The sequence below is a fragment of the Plectropomus leopardus genome, chromosome 10 (genome assembly GCF_026936395.1).
Source record: "Plectropomus leopardus strain MGB_pleo_1.0 chromosome 10, ASM2693639v1, whole genome shotgun sequence".
Taxonomy (NCBI): domain Eukaryota; kingdom Metazoa; phylum Chordata; class Actinopteri; order Perciformes; family Serranidae; genus Plectropomus; species Plectropomus leopardus.
The window spans coordinates 24,094,610-24,116,847 of record NC_142185.1 but is presented as its reverse complement, the minus strand read 5'-3'; the positions used below and the strand labels follow the sequence as shown (position 1 = coordinate 24,116,847).

General features: G+C 36.8%; 1 protein-coding gene across 1 annotated transcript; it reads left to right on the top strand.

The window, feature by feature from the left end:
- The first annotated feature begins 1,740 nt into the window (after positions 1-1,740).
- On the top strand, positions 1,741-20,718 carry ankrd10b (ankyrin repeat domain 10b). Its single transcript, XM_042494154.2, has 6 exons — positions 1,741-2,084; positions 3,877-4,029; positions 5,129-5,220; positions 15,313-15,578; positions 17,227-17,334; positions 20,081-20,718. The coding sequence occupies exons 1-6, from the start codon at positions 1,887-1,889 to the stop codon at positions 20,305-20,307; spliced, it is 1,044 nt and encodes a 347-aa protein (XP_042350088.1). The 5' UTR covers positions 1,741-1,886; the 3' UTR covers positions 20,308-20,718.
- Positions 20,719-22,238: the final 1,520 nt, after the last annotated feature.

The window sequence follows — 22,238 nt, the reverse complement described above, 5'->3', positions numbered from 1 at the left end:
GAGATACGATCTCATTGGGGCTTGACTGAGCAGGAAAGACAATTAAAGGAAAGTGTAAGACTTTATGGGATTCAGTGTCATCTAGTGGTGAGGTTTGGAGATTGCAACCAGTTGAAATTTATAGTTAAAATTCAATCAGTGTTCAGGAATTTTTTACTGGCTGCCAAATAAACCACAGAGGTCTCTTCCTCCCCAAGTCAAATGGATCCAGTGAAAACACTGAATAAAGCAGATTCATGCTTAAACAATCATTGTTTACGATGCCCTTGTTGCAGAGGGGCTGCTACCTGCAACGGCTGACTAAATAATTGTGAATGGCCGTAACTTGAGCCTGAGTTTTGTTCATCTGTTCCAGGCCTACTATAGAAACATGGCGGTACTATATATATATATATATATATATATATATATATATATATATATATATATATGAAAATATATCCTCCTAAATCCTATACACTGGTCTTGGTGAGCAACAATGCTTTCACTGTTATGGTCACGTGATCCTATCATTTAAGGCTCTTATTACGTCAGCACAAGTCAGTACTTCAGTAGTGCATAGTGCCAAACAAATTAATTTTAATTAAATAAGGGACTGTTTGTTATTTTTGAGGGGAGAGGGGATGGTGCACGTCAAATAAGACATTGTGTTTTTTGGTTTGTTTGTTTGGGTTTTTTGGGGTTTTTTTTTTTGCTTTGGCTAGGGACATAGAATTTTAAATGGATGTAGGCTATTTAAAAAATAACAAAACATTTTGATCCCCAATTTCCATGAGCAGATCTGAAGACACATTTTCTTTAAAGAAATGAATAAATAAATAAAAATTCCCCCGTATTAACTACACCATTTAATATGGTCATAAACTTCAAAAACGAATTATTGCTGGATTTTCCTACTTCTGACAATCCTCCTTTTTATTTGCACAATGTGTCTCAATGTGCACATAAACATGCATCCATCATCAAAGTCACTTTATTCTACATTTAAAATGATATGGTCATTTATGGTATTATAGTACAATATGGTTATTTGTGGTGTTTTCCCCCACCTACTCAGGGAGGCCCAAGGAGGAATATTAGGAGCTTCAGGGAGGGACAAAATTTAAAAACAACAACAACAACGATGAGGACAACAATAACAACAACAAAACAAATTCACACTCCAGCCACCTTCCTCATTTGATAAATAAAGTACACCACCTAATCACAGGCCTGCATTTTTTTTTCCAAAATCAAAATTAGGTTTAATGCCAAGCAGGTTTTCATGTACAAAGAAATTGCCTTGGTGCAAACAAAAAACATTTTAACAGGACAGAGAAATAAAAAGAACGAGCTGCAAGAGTCGAGAAACACAAAAAAAGGGCTAGAACTGAAAAAATGCAATAAATATGTCAGTATGACAAAAAACACAAGTGGAGTATGTACACTGTAACTGTTTGGAAATGACAGAGTTACACAGTATTGTGTAGGATGCGCAAAAATATTGATCAAAAGTTCACAGTACAGAGATGTGTGTACTGAATATAAATGTTGATGCTCCTCTGCTCCCTGGTGGTCAAGGACAGAAATTACTCCATATTTTCTGCAACACACTAAATGTCCAAAAGGTGGCGACAATGCTCCTACAGCTGATCGTAAACCGGCATTAAGGGAGAGACCAAAAGTCAGGATTGTGAAATCCAGTCCGCAGTTTGCAGCTCGCTCGGCTTTTCTCAAGTTTCACGCCGGCGCGTGCTCCTCTGTGCCTGCTTTGTGTTGTCAGGCAGAAAGACACACCAGTCAGGGTGGCGCGTGTCCCGATACACAGGCGTCACAATAAAACAATAGTAGTCATTTTTTGTTGTCAGTTTCAAAGTAGTTAGGCATTATTTATCATTTTTGCTACAATGTCGGTGGGTGTGGAGTCTGGATTCTCGAGTGAGGAGGTCTTGAACAGCCGCTTCCCTCTCCACCGGGCTTGCAGGGATGGGGATGTCGGTGCCTTGTGCTCCCTTCTTCAGTGCACCTCAAACCCGGCTGACCTCGCGGTGGAGGACACCTTCTACGGCTGGACGCCCATACACTGGGCCGCTCATTTCGGAAAGGTAGCTCTGTTACTGGTAGTTTAACGATAACGTACCGTGTTTCATGAAGTTAACATTTTGGTGTGCAGAATGCGCGCCGACGGTCTGCGACATGAGCCTCATCTCGGCCATTTCCTGATGTTTAACCGATGAAAAGCAGCCATCGTTAACTGGCAGACAATGGACCGTAAACGTTTAATTGATACGGTTCTTTAGCTAACGGGTTTTCATAAATTATACCCAAAGGCATTGTAAATTTTAGGTAAGTCTCGCGTTGTATTAGAAAGGGTTTGCGGGTGTAAAGCTGACGTCGAGCGGGGACAAATTTTAACATTATTAATGGCCGTTATATGAGCCGTTAACAAAGAAATTCGAAAAATTGACTTTAGTTAGCTTTAGCTAATTTAACTTACCAACGTTTGGTAACGTTACCGTTATTACGAACACTTGACGCCAAAATGATGAAAAACAGGGTTATATCTGAGCTCAAAAACTACCATTGGTCAGTTTAAATATGTAGTTATTTTATCCTGAAATATTTTATTTAAGTTGTTTATGGTAAAAACATGAAAGCTAGTTTACTACGTAAACGACTCATTTCCAACCGACTGACTTCACGTACCTATGCTAAAATTTGCTTTACTCGTACTACACCTTGGGAAGGGCAGGACCACAGTTTGCACACAAATTGGATGCATGCCCACGATAAGAGCAGTAAAGACTCAGGGCTGAGCCAGACCACATAATAGTTGTGCTTTTTTTCCTTCTTACAGCCACTCTTGCACACTTGTCTATACCTGCCTTGTGTCTTCCTGGAAAAGCAATGGATGAATAGATTAAATGCACACGTAGTGCTGTGCGAAAGTCGTAATTAGTCTTAAACTTAGTTTTAGCAAGGTTATACTGATCATACATATTTATTTCTCTGTAGTGTATTTGCTAAAATACACCCAGATAATACTAGGTTCACGGTATTAAAAACGCAAACATTTAAGAAAAAAAAACAACTTCAAAAGGCTAAAGCTTGCAAGTATTTAGTGTGACCTCTCTTTCTATTTAGCATGTCTTTAACTCTCTTGGACAGACAATATGAGATTTACTACAATCTTCTGGTGTATTTACTCCAGGTTGCATTCAAGACATGTCATAAACTCAGTATTGATTGTTTAAGCTGTCTTTTGTGATGGTTGTATGCTTTTGTTATGGCCCTGAATACTAAAAAGGCACTGACAATTTTTTAATACACCATGCCATTCCTTTTGGGAAATGTCTGATTAGAAATGGGATTACTTTAAGTATGACAGTAATACCAAGCACACTGCTAATGCAGTGAAATCATATTTGGAGAAAAAAAATGAAAGTGATGGAGTTGTTTCCACAGAGTTCAGATCTGAACATTATAGAAGCAGTGTGTTAACACCTGGACAGAGAAAGGGGTAATAAAAACAGCCCATGTTTTATGAAGACCTCTGGGAAGTGCTGAGGCAGGCTGGGTATAATATACCAGAAGATTATTTAAGAAAACTTAAAGATAGTCGGCCCAATAGAGTTCATGAGATGCTACATGTAACGGGAGGTCACACCAAATATTGACTTCACTTTGAAGAAGCCATTTTGTTCTGACTTTTTTGGCGTTTTAATGCATTGTACATGTTGTTCTCATTCTTTGTATCTTAATATAGAGTCTGAAAAACAAATATATGTATATTATCCTTACAACTTACAACTGCTAAAACAACAAATCCATGTTTGCACAGCACTATAGCTCATAAATCTGTCTGACTCTTTATGCCCTGCCCTTGTGTCTTCATAGTTGGAGTGTGTGATGCGTCTGGTTCAGGTGGGTTGTGGTGTGAATGCCATGACCTCCAGGTTTGCACAGACGCCCACCCACATTGCTGCATTTGGGGGCCACCCTGAGTGCTTGTTATGGCTACTCCAAGCTGGTGCAGATATTAACAGACAGGTATGACATCAGATGCACACACACAACACACGTCTGCACGCTGTATAGTACAACAGGGGATTAAACAGTTCAGTTTGGTACTTTGAAAATCACCCAACTTGTAAAGTCAGTTTACAGGAATTTTCCTTGTTGATATTTCCTGGAGAGATGCATGTAAACACAATCTTTCACACAGTCTACTGACTGTGCTAAATGGCACATTACAGTGGGATTGTGGACTACATGATTCCCCATTTAACAAATGACTTTGACATAAAAAACCCTCAGTTGTATACAGGGAGAGGTACACATGGGTGAAAGACAAGAGTAGAGCAGTGCGAGAGGTTGAGCTCTGACTGATCCTATCAAGAAGGATCACTCTAAAGCTGGGTCACAGCCTTGCAGTCTACTTTTGCTACTTACCCCTCGACCTGATTTATGTTCAGATTATGGCTATCACATTTTCTGATAATGCATTTGCTCTCAGACTGTTACGTGTTCACCCGTCACGTCTTTTTTCCAGAGTCATGCACTGGGGCTATATTTTATGCTCCGCTGCACTGCTTAGAGAAATCAGATTAGTAGGTCACAATTACATAAGAGTCATCGTCATCGTGAAATGCATTTCTATCAATTGGCTTTGAATTTGCTAAGCATATGTTGAAATAAACACTTTGGGAAACTTATGATTGTGACTTTCTTTCTCTTGAATTCCTAATATTTCAACATGGCTGGTGTTGGGTAGCAGAGCAGCTCACTATTTGAGCTCAGCCCACATTGCATTGTGGTTAGATACAGCCTTCTGGTGTATTTTTTTCCTCTCTCGCTCTTCCATCTGCACTCCTACTAATGTGTAACTGTAAATGTGTGTGGGCGGTGGTGAAGTCTGGTTGAAAAGTTCAGGCCCTGCCCTGCAGAGTTACGCCCTGTTGTCGTCTGTTTTTTTAACCTTGGGAATGGAAAAAGGCGGCAGTTAGGGGAGGGTCTGTTTTATTAACGGCATACTCATACATATATTTAGTATCTTGAAACAGCAGTGTTTTGGCTCATACCTTTGTTCTCGTACACAATACAGTCATGTTTTTTTTGTGTGTAACTGCAGTCTTTTGTCATCACTCAGGACTATGTGGGCGAGTCGCCCATCCACAAGGCTGCTCGTGCGGGCAGTCTGGAGTGTATCAACGCTCTCTTGATTCAGGGAGCGAAAGCTGAGTAAGTCCTGTGATCAGATCTGTGTCTTCTTTTCTTTTCTTCTCTACTATCCAACATCTCAGTTACACCTTTGCAAGGGATCGCCACCAAACTCAAATCGGAGCAGTGATGAAATAAATGATAGATTTAAATGCGGTTTCTTTCTACAGTCTTGCAAATAAGAGTCAGATGATCTACAGATTGATTTTACAAATCTGAATGTGAGATAAAACAATTTGAAACTTAATATTTTTGATATTATGGCTGTCAAACATAGCCAGCCAAAACGAAGCTGCTCTATGAAATGCTAACTTTACAATTTTTTATCACTGCATTTTTGTAAATGTAAACAGAGCTGCTGGACATATTTTTAAGATTGCAGCATAACTTTCATCAGAGGTTCAGAATTAGTCTTTAAAAGATCCTACAATAAAACACCAGGACTCCTCAAAAATTCGAATGAGTGTTTTGGAGGACGAAGCATGCGTGATTCGGGGAGCTCTGTGATTGGCTTAGACCGTACTGTGAATGCATTTCATGCATTCAATATAAGACGAGTTTATTCGATGCATGTCATTTATAAAGACAGACAAAATATAGTATTAATATTTTCCTGTTATTTGTCTATTTGGTCTCATTTTTCTACATGGAAATTGATAGTCTGCCTTGTAAACACATTTGGTCTAGACATCTTTTGATGCTAAATAACAACACTAGAATAAAGACCCTCCGTTTGAGTAGATTTTTGTTCTTAGACTAAAGTTAGTCCATTCTAAATGTCAATGTATTTTAGCAAGATTTATTTACACATTTTCCATTGTAACGTTATGATGGTTGAACAGTCAGGTAAAAGTAATTCTTCTTAAAAATCTGCAGGGCATTGTAGTCATGGTTGCAGCCATGTAGTTAATGAAATAGTAAGGAAGAAATTGTATAAACTTATCTTGAAACATTTTGTTGCTGGTTGCAAAGTTTAGACAAGACAAAATAATGATTATTTATCTGCTCTATTTTAAAACAGTTTGATCATGAGAGGCGTTATATAATAGAATAATAATAGAATTGGTGGTGCTCCCTTGAAAATGTGACATTTTGTTAATCCTTGAAATTGTTGTTTATCATTGCAACAATTCGCATTAAGTTGCCCTCTGTGTGTAATAATATTGGCAAAGACATACTGGGGGTTAAGGGAAATTATTTACAAGTAACTTCCATTCACATTCAAGTGACACATTCATACCAACTTTGTCATTAAAGGAAGAGCTGCTTTTTAATAAAAGTAAATAATTAACTCCACACAGTGCCTCTGATATTAACTTACAGCTGCACAAATCCAGTACTATTATTATTACACATGCAAGAGGACAACCTAATGTAAAAGTTGATAAACTGTTCTTAGTCTAGTAGGCCATAATGCATGATCTTTGTTAAATCTAGAGTGTGGTTTTCTTTGTTAACATTTGTTTTGGTTAGTGTCTTACATATGCAGCTTGACTGGATGACCAAATGCACCTTGCCACTTTTTTTCTGAAGCCTGTTTACTGTCAGTATTAAAAGGCTACTTCTGTTGCATAGAATGAAAATGCATCAATAATACATAATTTAGTTGCATACTTAACATTTTTAGGAGATTGTGAACTTCAAGATCCAGATTTTCAGTTTAAATTAAACTATTTGGCTGTCATTGTACTGTTTTAAGACAGGTGTCATATTTTAAAGAATATAAAAATGCTCTTGGTTTCGACAAGATAATAAGATATACAAAGGATTAGAAAATGATTTTACATTATAAATGTAACCAGCCAAGGCCACCCTGTCTCTTTGTGGTATTTTAGGAAGTGGATATATTCTGTAATCTCTCAATTGTAATCCCTCAGTTGCTTAGCCCCACCTTTTTGGCTGGCAGCTCCTTTTGTGCATTTCTATTTGTAGATTACATTCTGTTACTGTTGGTGCATGTGAAGCATGAACAAAGGCAGGAGAGATGCATAACTCATCTTTCTTGTTTCTTAAGTTTAGATTGTGTAAGACCTGTATGGAGACAGAATAATTACACATGACAGTGTTACTCTTTGTGGTGTCTTACATCTCATAACAGATCATAGTTAGGTCCCAAAGATCAGGTACGTCAGTCAGCTCAGTGAATCAACCACTTAATTTACTTATTGCCGCATTTTATACAAGTATGCAAATTTTACTTTCTGAGCTGCTTTTTTAATCGTACTCTGGTTTTCAGTCCAGTTTTATAAATCAGTCCATGTTTTCCTTGGCTGCAGTGACAATATAATATAATATAATGTCCTAGGGAGCTGACAATAAACGCATATGTTAATCAAAGATTCATATCTAAATGAAAAAATTCATTTTTTATTTCTATTTTTCTTGTTTAGCTGAATTATTGCTTTACTTGCAGTTTCATTCTATTGCAACTAGTTGTTTGCCTTTTTTTCTGATACAGTTGATGTCCAGAAACCCAAACAACCAGGGGGTTTATAGATGCAAAGTTTATTTTGTGTAGCATTTATATGTTATTATCCTAAAAGAAAACTTTTATTATGCTGCATTCTTAATCTGAGCAAATTACATCCGTGGGAAAAGTTAATTAGAGACACCATGATGAAATATTGGTTCTTTTTGTAAGACAGTGGTTAGAATGAGGAGAGAAGGCATTAGTGAATAAAGTTTATAAAAGTTTATAAAAGCTGACTTGTGACCTCTAGTTACCTCTGGGTCCGATAAGGAATGTAAACAATGCTAACACACTTTTCCAAGGGGTGTTGAAATACAGATGTTTAATCTCTAACTTTTACTTTTTTATTGGACTACAGGTCCCAGAGATATAAAACACAAACTTGAATTAGAACTGGGAAACAAAAAAATATTCGGGTTAGTTCATCATGAGGTTGATTTTTTTTTTTTTAGTCACACTGTAAATTAAGGTGATTTGTTTTATACTTTTAGTTTAACCATAATTTTCCATGAAACTCCTGGTTGTTTTGGCTACAAAGTTAACATGAGACATGTTTAATAAATGCTTCATTTCTTGTTCACGTCCTGTAATGTGCATTTGGTTATCAGCTGATGAGTAATATTTATGATGACAATGATATGTGATTTCCCCCTTCCCCCTGCAGATTACAGAATATGCATTTAGTTTAGTTTGTTAATTAGTTATTTTTTTAACTTGTAACCCAGAAATGTATAGAGGCACAACTGGGAGGGAAACTAAGAGGCACACTAGGTGGGAATGAGGCTCATGACAAAATAACTTTAGACTAACAAAAAAATGAAGTTGGTGTTGAATGCCTTGCTGTTACAAAAAACATTAAAAATGTTCACTTTTATTTCTCATTAATCATATAAATAACGGGTCTTACTTAAAAAACAAAGATTACCCAAAGACTAAAAAACATTTGAAAGCCAAATAATCCTTGACAAATATAAAATATTGTTTTAAATTGAAATTGACACGATGCGCTTCAGAAAACATCCAGTAAATCAATATGCCATCTGGGTGTGACTATTATATTAATATTTGATATTTATATATGATTGCATATGTGATGTACATTGTATCACGTGGCACAGTAACTTTTCATAAAGATTTCATTTCATAAATATTTTGTGTACAAATTACAATATTCACATAGTTGTTTATAATCATAAATGCAGGTATGATTATTATCCTTCAAGACAAATGCAAAAAATTCAGTAGGTAATCAAGTATAAACTAGACTATAAAATATTTGTAACAATATTAAGATTGCAATATTTCACAAAATCAACAACAGACATAATTTATCATAGTTTTGTAAATAGTTTTCCTATAAATAACTCATCGTGGTTGAATTTAATTCAACTTTATTTTAGCTCCATGAATGTTTCCTTCATTCCAGGTTTAGATATCGGTCAGATTTTTTTTTGATGTCCTAACATTAACATTTTAGTGGATCTTCCCTCTATGGTTGTTTCTTTCCTTTGTAAAGACCGCTTTAAACTCAATGTTGTCACACATCAAAGAAGCGCCGCCGTCGGCAACAAAATCGAGATAACAGCAAACTGTAAAACCAGACACTTCAAAGGAATCTGTTTTGTATTAAGCAGATAAACTCTAGTGAATTATTCCCATTTGTATTTCTTGATCTATTAACTGGAGTTAAAAAATGTGTTCTTCATTGAAGCTTGCAGAACCTTCTATCATCAATGATAGTCGTCATGTTTTTAAATTAAAATCAATACTTGGTACAAAAAGCCTCAAAATATAACATTTAACAGTAATGGTACTATATTTATTACTTCATACAAAGAGGATCTGCTGCGCCCTTTAAACAGTATGTACACTCAACTTTGTGCCACTATCACTCACCTTGTTGAGTTCACTTTGTGAAGTTCTTGAGTAAAGGGCCTTCGTCATGTAATCAAATGCTTTGCATCTCCTCACATCTTCTGTTGCTCTTGAATACACCTCAGTGTCTTCATCTGGCCAGCTGGGCAGTGCCTTCATCGGAGGAAATAATTAGCCCGTCAGTGGTCTTTACTCATAAACTGTATGCTGGGAATATATTTGTCAACACACTGTGACTTTTCCTACTCTTCTTTGCACTGGCGTTGTGAGCCCTTTGCATTTTGAAGAAGATAAGAAGAAGAGAAGGTAAACGAGGAGAAACTGCAGTAAATGGATCCATTTCTGATTCATTAGTGCAACTGCAATTCAGAGAGCTCTTTCACCATCTGCCCCCACCGCTGATTCAACACTGAGTTGGCTGAATGGCTGCCAGAAAGGGCTGACTGTGGTTCCAGATACCATAAAAATTAAAGGCCACAGATGATCAATAATCGCCCAGCAGCACCTAATGGCTGACAGTAGGTTTGATCAGGAGCCTGATGCCTCTGAATATAACATATTTGGATGCGTTTTATCATCCAAAATATGAACTAAAGCTTTCACCCCTTTAGAGACCTGCTTTTACAGTACCCATAGTTTCATTTTTGGATACATTTTCACGTTTCTGTGGCCCAGCCACCCGTGTCCTTCACACTGAAACCCCGGGATTTATTCTTTGCACATGCCTGCACTGGATAGCCCTGGTTCCTGATGAAGAAATGAATGTTTTGAACGACAGAAGAGAAAAGTTTGCTCACCCTTGTTTGATGCTTATCTTTGTCTGATCACAAAGTGAGGAAAAACTTTACATGAGAACAGCAAATTAGCAGTCTTATTTGTTTTGGTTTGGTCACAGTGGAACAATCTTGTGGTCTTACCCGGCATTATGAAGATCCTGGTCTCATCTGACTATTTTCTCTCATCTTCTCTCCGTGTTGAAATCAGTCGTCATGGTTCTCGTGTCCGGATTAAACGTGTGAAATCAAATGTGTGTTAAATGTCAAGCGTCTAAACATAGGGGACACGTCCCCCGCCCCAATATGTAGATAATTAAGAGCATTAAGAACACCCCCTTCCCAAAAAAGATACATTTTAAGACATACTATAAATTGATGCTGAAAAAATAAAAATTTGTGCATAACAATTCACCAGAATGCAGAAAATAAAGTGATGCTCAAAAGTTCGATGTTGAAACAAAACCCACGCTCTTGCTTTGATTCAATGAAATTAAAAATAAAACATCAAAAATATAATCAAAAGTCCTTCAAAAGTTAGCTCAGCTTGACCTTATGCAACTGAAATACAAAACATTATCATTTAATACAAATCCTGCAAAAATAATTTCTATATGTTCTAGTAATTTTGATATCTTGTCTTTCGTGCCTACAACTAAACGTGATCAAAAAAAAGAAATAAACCTTTTTTTAAATATCTAACAAGTTTCCGTATTAAAAAGAGGTTTTTTTTCTTATTTGTCATGAGCCTCAAAGTGTTCAGGTGGTCCATTAGCAAGCTAGCAGCAGGTAGGAATGTGATTAGAGGCTGTCGGTGATGAGAGTAGCGCAGAGACAGAGGCTTAGAGCAGCTGAGTGAGATGGGTTAGATATGCATACCATCATGTACTGAACTGTATAATGCTAACAATCATCCTGTTGCAATGGTTATTCACTGTCATTTCACTGTACCAGATATTTTACTTCATACACAGAAATGTTTTATTTTGTATGTCACAGTATTAACCCTATACAATATCATAGTCTGTTTTGACATCTAATCTTTGTCACCCTTTCCTTTATGAAAGTGACAATAAGTTACAAAAAAAAGTTTTCTATACTGAACCAGAACCGTACGTCTTAATGTTTTGCAGCCATTGAATTGGAAATGACTTGGTTTTTTCAAGTAATCCTAGAAAGGGGGAGAATAGACACTGCTGAGTCTGCCCCGTTCCCTGGGATAGCCGCACTGTTGTGGCATTGAGTGTTCTCACTATCGCTTCCTATCTACACACTGGCAAACTGTTGAGGTATTTCTTGCGGTGATTGGTTTTAATGCTAGGTTTTTATGAATCAAAACTAAAGTTTTAGACCTGCATGCTTTGCTTATTATCCATGATTGTTCCTGTATCTAGTCTTTTTGTTTTTATTTTTATGATTTTGTTTTTGATTTTGTGAACTAACCATAGGAGCCCTTTATATGGACAGGTTTAATCACGTGAGTCCCATGTCAACATGTAGCATGATAATAGGCTGCCTCTGGAAGGTTAGACGATAGTTAGAGAAGATACATATTGTGTGCTTAGGACGGAAAAGCAAAGCATACCAGGCATTTACAAAGAATTAACGCTTCCTTTCTAAATTTCTGTACCAAACGTAGTTCATTACTGTACTCTGTTATCCATATTTTGGATTAGTGCTAATTGTAGATGTCAGGTCTCACTAAAGGAATACTGTTTTAGGATATTGTGAAGGGATTATTCAGTGAAATTTAATGTTTTTTTCCAGACTCACCAGTTACAATGAACAAAAAAATACAACAAAACAATATCACAGTATAAATAACATAATTGCAAATATAATCACAAATCATCTTTAAAGTGATACATATTATCTTTTGTTGACCAGAATTTAGCCAATGTGTTTTTATGATTGTTACGGGCTTTGCATTATGAGGGGGTCAACTGAGTAGAATAAGACATTTGTAACAGAAAAATGTCATAGTTTGGGCGCCCTGCTATCTCACGTAGTACAGAGGGCGTCTCATGTACCAAAAACTGAGTCCTGCAGCGGCCCGTGATTGATTCCAACCTGAAGCCCTTTGCTGCATGTAGTCTCCGCCCCCTTTATGTCTGTCTAAAGCTGTTCTAATAAATAAATGCAGAACAGCTTCCAAAATCATCTTAAAAGAAAAGGTTATAATTAGAATTTTCACCTGATTGAAACACAATTTGTGTGCTTAAATCAGTGTCCCATTCAGATTGTCGAGCGCCTCTTACAATGTATCCAAAGCATAATCTTTTCTTGAACACCTGCTGTTGTAACACTTCAGCACTTGGCCTTCGTTCTTTTTGGTCTAACCGAAAAATAAAGTTTGGATAAGCAAAAACATGTGAGAGTTTTTATGGCTTTTTTTGTCAGTATAATTAGATCTTATACTCTACTAAAATGAGAGATGGACTTTAATAGCCACCCCCAATATTCTTTTTTTTTAAGCTTGAAAAAAATTTAGAGGTAGCCACAGTTGGGGAAATGGGGTATGGTGGGATTTAATCTGAGATCAGAGCACACATTTTTCCAGAGGTTGCAGACTTAACCTCTGGACTTCCCCAGTTATTTTGTACTTGTAGCATTTCAGATGGAAAGAGTTACAATGAATGGAGTTAACAGTAACTGACTATTGCTTAAAGGGTAAGATGATACAGTGATTTTCTACAGTTTACTTTCCTTTGGTAATGTTTTTTTCACCAGGGCCTAGTGTCCATACTAATTTGATCAGTTAACTAAGTTTTTTAGACCACTGCATTTTCGTGACAAATTTATTTCTGTAGTGCAGTTAAAAAAAGACTGAGCTTACCAAAGTGCTTTACATTAAAATGTTAAACTGACTTACAGGTTGACTTTTAGATTTGTTCCTTATAGTGAGACCAATCCATCTATCTTATTACAAAGTGTTTTTAATATAAAACTAAGCATTTGGAATAATCCTTTTGGAAGCGTTAATTTTGAAGGGGACGGGTAATGTGCAACAAGTTATTGTGTGATTTAATTTTTTTGTTTTTCAATGTTAAATTCTTTTTAAAAATGTTTTTCATGTGCACTAGTTTTTGAAATGTTTCTTTTTTGCACAACTGTTTAGATAAAAATGCAGAGAAAGAGCAATTTCTAAACAAAATGAATGACCAAACGGCAACAGTGTACTTTAAATCCATTCGTTCATTGTGTGATTGTGTGGAGGTCAATGTCACTTGCTTTTAAATGAAGTGTAAATAGTTTGATATAATAGAATGGATAAAATATAGTGGTTAGTGATCATAAAGTTCCTTAAGTATTTGCTTTCGTTATTTTTTTTAAACTAGAAATGTACATTACCTATTCTCTAGTGCACTGACATTTATATAAAACAACCTGCGGTTCATGAAGTTTTCATTGTTTCTGTCACATTTTAATAGTACATGTCAGCTTGGATTTGGGCCAGAGTCCCAATTCTTTGACAAAGACGTGGCTGTTTGCTTAGAGAACTCATTTTGCAGTTCGATGACATTTAGATACAGAACAAGTGCAGTATTGTTGTGTAATTGGCCAATGGAGAGCAGAGACATTCTCATCATTAAGCAAAAAAGGCCTCTATTGGTTAGTGGACTGGCAGACATTTGTTCCTGCACAATAATTTCACAGCGGGAGAAAATTAAATGTGTTGTATCTGACATTTTATTCACAACATAACTGCAGCAATACACATTTTGAGGTTATCCTTAAATTAAGTAGTATTACTTACTTAACTTAAATAAAACTAGATATCTCTTGTGTTTTTATTTTCCAGTGACATTGCCTCTATACTCAATTGTCATGTGCAAGTCTGAAAATTTTAAACCGATGACACAACACTGTTTGCTCATTCATTGTTGAACTCACAAAATCACCTTATTCCTGCTGCACCTGGATGTGATTAACACAACTGTACGTAGTGCAAAGAAAGAAAAAGATAATTGGAGTCATGAATACTTGTACAAAACCCTTTAGATTAGGACAGCTCTTGTATTTCATTCTCTTGTTCTTGTTTCTTGAAATAAATTGGAGACCCAAAATGGAGACGTCCTCATGGCTTCAGCTTCCACAGAGAAGACATCGGGATTTCTGATGCTTGAAGGCTGCACTTTGTTCTTGTTTCGTTCTCTCTCCTTACCGCTGAAGAATCTGCGGAGTTTCCTCTGAAGATACATCCTGGCCTCTTTTTTTGATGATCAGCTTTGACTTTTGATCCCAGAAGATTTCTGCAATCTTGCTCTGCCTCTCTGTTGCATCACTTTTGCTCTCAGGAATCCATTTTCACATCACTTGACACACACACTGCTTTACGTACAGTATACATTCATGTGAACATCACCACTTAAGGTTTTTTTTTTTTTTTTGGACATGGCTGCATCACTGGCTGGAATTTGGATGCGAATTTACAGTAATCCTTGACTGTATCACCAATGGAAATGTGAGATGACGGCGTCCTTTCTACGCTTTGCAAAATCCTCCTTGATGTCGTGTTTCTCCTGCAGACAAGACGAAGCTTTCTACATCACCTACAGAAATTCAGCGGATCTCGCGGATCATTTAATGGAAATATCTGAAATCATCCTGCCCACAGTTGTCAGATTAGTTCAGGTTTCCATCGAAATGACCTGGGTCATACCTACAGTTGTCTTAATTGTATCCTTTTGCAGCAGATGTTTCCTAAATTATTTGGAAACTGTCAAAATTTAAGTTTTATGGAAGATACAAATGATCCAAAAGGATCAGTCGTCATCTCTCACGAGGATGACGAAAGAGGATGTGAGAGAGGGTAGAGCAGCGCAGGTTATTTCTATACATCTGTGTGTCTGTCTGCGTGTGCGAGTACGTGCTTAATGAGTCTGTGTGTGCCTGTGTGTGCGCGTTTGGGAGTGTCATTTTTTGTTTGTTTTTTATTTATGTAAATCAAATGTACATTGAGTGTTTCTAACACTCCTCCTTCTCGTTGTGCAGTATGAGGAATGCCAGTGGGCTGACGGCTGCTGACCTGGCCCACGCTCAGGGATTCCAGGAGTGCGCTGAGATTCTCTCCAATGCCCAGAACTTCCAACAAAACATGGCTCAGTCCCATAACGGAGCTTTTCTGAATGGCATGACCCAGAATGGGGGCCACGCTCGCCCCACTATCCAGGGACGCAGCTTCTTGAATGGCGTTCCAAACAGAAAGAGGTCGTTCGATGGCATGGAGGTGAACCCAGGGAAGAAGGCTCGACCCAACGGTAGGTCGCTGAGCTCATTAAATCTGATTTATTTCGTTTTTGATTTCAGTTTTTTCCAGGTTTCTTTGAAAGGAAAAGCAGCGTCAGTGAGACCAGGCTGGAACATCTATTATTAGCTTGGACTGCTGCACATGCAGCCATGCTGGACAGAATTACTAAACATGGCAGCTTAAGACAAATACACAGCATTTTTAGCACAGACAGAACTGCCTTGTATGTGTGTGTATGTGTGTGTGTGCTACAATATAAAAAGGGTATTACTGTAGACTTTTTAAAATCCTTATCATTTTGGTGCTTTATATATATATTTATAGATATATAATGGGAAAAGTAATTTTGTCATTTCATTTTCATGTAAAAAAAAACAACAAAAAACACACTGTGCTTTTTGCTGGGATCTGTACCAAACAAGGATGTTCCTTTATAGTTTATAGGTGGGAGCATCTCTGTAGCACCACAAGGCTTCATTTACAACAATGTCATACATTTTACATTCATCAAAAAATTGCAGCTCATGCAATTTGGATATTGCACCTGGCCCTCTCACTGCTTTGGTAATATTTTGATTAATTGTGCAGCCTTACTTCTCATACAACCACATTTTACACAACTTTTGAACATAATTTAGCACCAGGCATCAACATAAGTAGTTTTCTTTCACTTACAAACTAGTAGTTTAATTGTGTAACAGATTGAGCCTGAAGTTCACAACCAAAGTTACCTTCATGTGGATGTCAAGAATCTTAAAGGTATACTGTGCTGGATTGAAAGTTACTGTTGGTGAACACGCTCACCAGCTAAAGTGAATTTAAAAGCCAACTCCAGATCCACTCCTGTTTGGAGTTTCGCCTGACTAAATCTTTTTTTGGCCCTGTGTGTCTTGGCTCCCTGCTGCTTACAGTCTGGCACCTGGTGGATACCTCTTTATAAAGCCCTGACCAGACCTGAGCGCTTTGGTGGTACACAAAAAAAAAACATCCCAAGCACAGAAAATAAGACGAAAATAAGAAAATACTGGCAGAGGGCGGAGTCTCTGCGAGAGAAAATATATCGCCTCACTCTTCTAGTAGGTCATAAGTGATGATTGAAATGCATTACCTCAGTATGAGTCTTTTTAAAAATCCTGTGTAATATGCCTTTAAAAAGGGATTTTTGGAGATGTGGAGCGTTGACTCTAAAAAATTAAAATTCTGTAACAAACATTTCAAAAGGGGAGATTTTTATTTTAGTATGTAGGAACAAATGTGAATTTTTTTTATTCACAAAAATCAAGTTCAGTGTTAATTTCTCAAGGCTACACTGTCATCAAAATAGATGCAGAAATAGCAGAATATTTACCTGGGGCTTTACATCATGATAGACTGATATTTTTTGTCATGTTTAACCCTTTAACACCTGGATCAACATCAGGTTTCCTCAATATCATTTAAACCTCTGAAACTTGAGAAAATTGGTTTGCTTTCTGTCAAAAACAAAAATATAATGAGCAAGAAATGTTTTCTGGGTCATTTCTTGACAAGTTGCTTGTTGCCTTCTCGTGTTTTTGAAAAAAATCAAGCCAATTTGCTCAGGTAGCAAAGGGCCAAAGTTGTTCTTACATGTCGTTCCTCACTTTTAATTTTTGCATGCGTCCCTCGCTCTCTCTCAGGTCTGGGCATGCCACCAGAGCTGCTGAATGGAAATGGGCCACTGGGTGGCGCTGGAGAGCCGCAGATGGAAAGCATGAACATGGAGTTGGCAGCGACTGTAACCTCAGGTGGGCCAGGACCCTATGCATTTGGGCTGAATGGGTTTGTACCACCACAAGGGCCGGGGCCCATGGATCATTGTGAGGACCAGGGGGGACAAAACAGGTTGAGCCCCGCGACTAAAGAGCTGGAGGTCATCACTGTGGCATCAATGCAGACCCCCTGTCGCTGCACCAACTCCTACGCCTACCTGTAAAGGGCTTGTGTGTGTGTGTGTGTGTGTGTGTGTGTGTGTGCGTGTGTGTGCGTGCGTGCGTGCGTGTGTGTAGGCATATGCTAATGATCCCTTTTGTGCAGTATATCTTTTTGGTACGGTCTGGCTATGTTTGTTTGCATAACACATAAAGCAAAGCATTTGTTTTGATTCGGTGGTAAGCTACATTTGAAAGATGTATAGCAGTGTGTGTTGTATTTTCTACTTTTCAATGTACCTAATTATACTCGGATGGATAAACGTATGAGATTTCTTTGTTATACAATTATATATATATATATAATGCATCCGTCCAGTTATACAGATAATTGTTGTGTGATTATTTTTTAGGTTTATGATAAAAGGATGAGTTTTGTTTTGCACAATTATACAGCAGTATCCCAGATAATGCAAACTTATTGCCATTCCCTCGACACAGCAAGTAGCAAATGTAGGTCATATTGGCTTAATGGAAGAAATTAAGGTACGTTTCAAATCAGTCAATATTGCTCATCAAATTATGTGTTATTATTTTTACGCGGTGTGACCATTGTGCTAGGAGCGTCTGAATTTCACTATGGAATAGCTCCAGCTGTCACATGCTCATCCAAAACAGGTCAGAGAAAGTGTTTTATATACAATTATATTAAGACAAATAACTATCCACATGAAATGCAGCATCTAAATGATAATTGGATTTTTTTAAGTAATAGGATTTCCCCTTGTTGACTTATTAAATTCAATTGAGTATACTTTCTTTTAAATAATGCTTGATTGAAGATATTTACTTAAAATGAGTGCCTAAGCGCTCTTTAATAAATACATAGGAAATGTCTCCTGATATTAACCCCTTGAAACCTGAACAAACTGGCTTTAAAAAATGGGACGTAAGCAAAGAGTAAACTAAGAAGACCTGAAAATAACAAGAAATTAGTGGGGCGGTACAAGAAAGTTACCTGAAAATTAGCACACAAAAAAAGTGCTTAAAAATTATTGTTTAATTAATTAATTATTGTAATTATTATTATTTTATGTTACATTAAATGTAGCTGTAGTTATAATAATTTCCCCTCTCATTTATCAGCTTTTATTTTTCTTTAAAAAAGAATTACTAATATCTTGCAATTTGTCAAATATTTCCTAGTATCTCATTGCTTTTTTTTCTCATGTTTTTGAAAGAAATTGCACCAATTTGCTCAAAGTTCAAAGGTTTAAATACTTGTGAAAGGCATCTGAAAACAGAACAAGACAAGTAATGTTGCTACAGGTTTCAAAGGGTTAAATGCCACCAGACATTAGCTGAAGCTGTTTTGTATTCAAGAATTTCCTTATGCCAAAGCATATCCCAACATGAATGTAGCTCAAAGTATAAACGACTCACTGTGCAGCTTTTTTGTAGTTTGTGGATGTCATATACGAAGACGTAGTGGGGCCATGGGCTTGGAGTAAGGTTACTCCTCTTTTTCTTTTTCGTTCATTTTGGCTGCGTGCTTAAAGTGTGGTGAATGTTCACTGTTAGTTTTTTAGGCGACTAGCAGGGCTTGCACATCTGTATATTATATGATAATATGATATTACACAGTCTGATTTAAAGTTGTTAATCGGCCGTTTTACAATCAGTAGTTATGAATAAACAGTACTGCTCAAGAAAGTTTGCATGGATTCACAAAAAGCCTTATTTCTTGAGCTGTATTGAGTAGTTGAACAATAACTTAATGTACATTATTTTCAACTTTTTTAGATACTGGTAAGGGAAACTTTGTTCTTTCTGTATTTTGTAGTAATATTTCATGTTGCAGGTGGTTTCTGTTTGTTTTTGAAGTTTGAGTGTACAGTCATTAAATTTGAAACATTCACTGCTTAGTACTGGGCAGGTTCAGCTCTGTACTTGATTGTGTGAAATCATTAAATGTTGATTAATTTTATAAACGTGACTGTGGTGGATTTTTGTTTTCTCATGCATCTGTCAAGTCCTGTTTCAGTGGCATTTTAACTGCGATCCGTGAAAAAGTGGAATTATTTTCAGGTTAATGCATAGAAACACTTTTAAACATGACAGTATTTTTCACGAGATTATTCCAATTTAAATCATGTCTGCCCATTATGTTGGATTTTGGATTATGGCATACCGACACGTCTGGAAGATTTAGGTTTTTCTTGACTTGACACCGTAGCTTAAATACCACTGTGGAGACAGAAGTAGGTCACTGTGTCATGTAGCGGTAACTGTATGTGAGAGCAGCAGCAGATCAGGATGTGACCTACATAAAACAGGTCAAATCACGTTGGTTTGCTTAAAGCTCTGGAATGTACTTTGTAATTATTGATCAACTTTTTCTGAGGGTTATGCAAAAAAAACCTTTTTCTCTGGTGTGTTGAAATGCAGTCACGTAACGGCTTCGAAATTTCTACTCGGCTGCTCATATGAGCCCCCCTTAATAGTTGTGCAAAACAAAATCAATCCAGTGTGATTTGTCCCCCCCTGCCCTTGTCATATTTATATAAACAGTAAACTAATTTTATATAAATATATGCCCTTTGACTATTTGTCTCATTTCCAGTGGCAGGTGAGAAACACTGTGAGGATTTTTCCTCAAATGGTCACAGTCAGCTTCCCTTTGGGTGTGACCCAGCAACAGAAATCCTCCACGGCCAACTTATCTACGGTGACTCATCTGAGAACAGCAGCTCTGCAGGCAGCCAGGTGGAGCACCAGAAGTCTGTGAAAGCAGAGCAGCTGTACGACCATGCCTTCTTCACCACCATGCTTCTTTACCACGGATCCTAAAGTACGAAACATTGAGTTGACGGGCCGTCCTTTTTGCCTGAATGTCATATAAGCTTAAACAAGCATTCATTTGCCTTAAAGCCACTGAGTGGTCCAGTTATTCATTTATTTTTTTTGTATTTGGAAAGGGCCGGCCCATGTTTTGGATGAACTGAAATGCGTGACTAATTCATTGTTGGTTAAGGAGTGTTTTTTCTCTGTTTGTGTTTAAAGAAAATGTTTGTTTAGCTTATTATTAAAGTTTGATTAGGCTGTAAATAGCCTTGTCCTGTTAATACACTAAAATAAGCATCTGTATTGAACCACTGCCAATAATTAATTTTGTGTCTGTCTCAAATAGAAGTGGGGGGTTAATTAAAAAAAAAAAAAAGCAAGATACTCATTAATAATTAAAGTTTTCCAAAAGTTAAAGTTTGATTCAGTTTGTCTTTGGACCACTTTATAGAGAAGTTATGAAATATATTTATCCTTATCCTGGCAAAGATGCCATGTTAAGCCAATAATAAATGAGCTTCCTAGAAAATGTTGGTATTTAAGATATTTTCAAACTAAGTCTCAAACATCATCTAATATATGGAGGTACATGAAATGTCACATACATAGGCTATATATTTAAAAAAGGGAATGGCATAATGGTAATAAAAAACACAGGTCTAATAATGTGTCATTTTCTTTATTCATCAAAGCCGTTAAAATAATATATTGTTGATCAAAAACTGTCATTCATGCAGCGCATTTCATGGGATTGTGTGCAGGAGAGAGAGAGGATCAGATTCTTTATTGTCATTCCAATCATGCAAATGCATGAAAAATAAAATAAAAAATGTAGTACTCAGGCCTGAGTGAACATGAAATAACAAAAACTGTTATTAGTCAGCAAATAAGTAAATTAAAAAATAGATAAAGTGAGCAGTGCAGTCAACAATAAAATCATAAAGTCTAAAAAAACGAGAAATATTATTGCAGCATGGTCTGAGGAATATAAAATATAACCACAATCTCAAAATTCAAATAAATCACTTTAATGTTGTGGATGGTAAAAGTATAAGTATACTGCTGGGCAGTTTAGTTATACATGATTTATTGGTCGATTGCATTTTGTATTAATAATCTAAGTTATGAAAGTAACTAAAAGTAAAAAGTACAGTATTTTCCTTTGAGATGCATGAAATGGAAATGCTCAAGTAGCTCAACATTCTCTAAATTCTTCTTCTTAAAATCATTTCCTTAGGAGGAAAAAGTGTGAAAGGCGTCTGAAAGCAGCACAAAGAAAATTATGTTGCTCCAGGTTTTAAAGGCTTAAGGGTTAATAATATTCCTTCAGAGTAGAGCGTGTTTATAACAGAATTGCCCCACAGATATTCCCTATATACTTTAATACAGTATATACTTAAATAGACTATATGGACTTAAACAATCTATATACTTTGTATAGTATATATGGTCCAGCCCAGGGATAGTTGCTTTGCTTTGGGGGCCACTTTCACAAAATGACAGGAGGTGAAGGGCCCGTCACAGCATCCCCATACAAGACCCTAGGACTTAAAGACATTTCTGGGATTTTAGGAAGTTTCTAGGACTTCAGAACATTTCTAGGATTTCAGGATGTGTCTCAGATTTTAAGACAATTAAGGGATTTTAGGATGTTTCCAGGATTTCAGAACATTTTTCGGATTTTAGTACATAGGCACTTTTAATAAACAAGCTCTATTTTGATGCTGTTTAATGCACTCTGGGACCTTATGTGTGTTAAAAAGTAACAAAACAATCCCCAGTATGAATCATTTTTTTTTGGTGTAAATTAGAAACTGGTTGGGGAGGGGGGCAGATTTGGTCCGCGAGCCGTGAGTTGAGTATCACTGACCTCACATGTATGGGCAGAGCTGCTGGTTTGCTCTGCCAACAGTCACTTGTCACTGAGGTCAACCTTC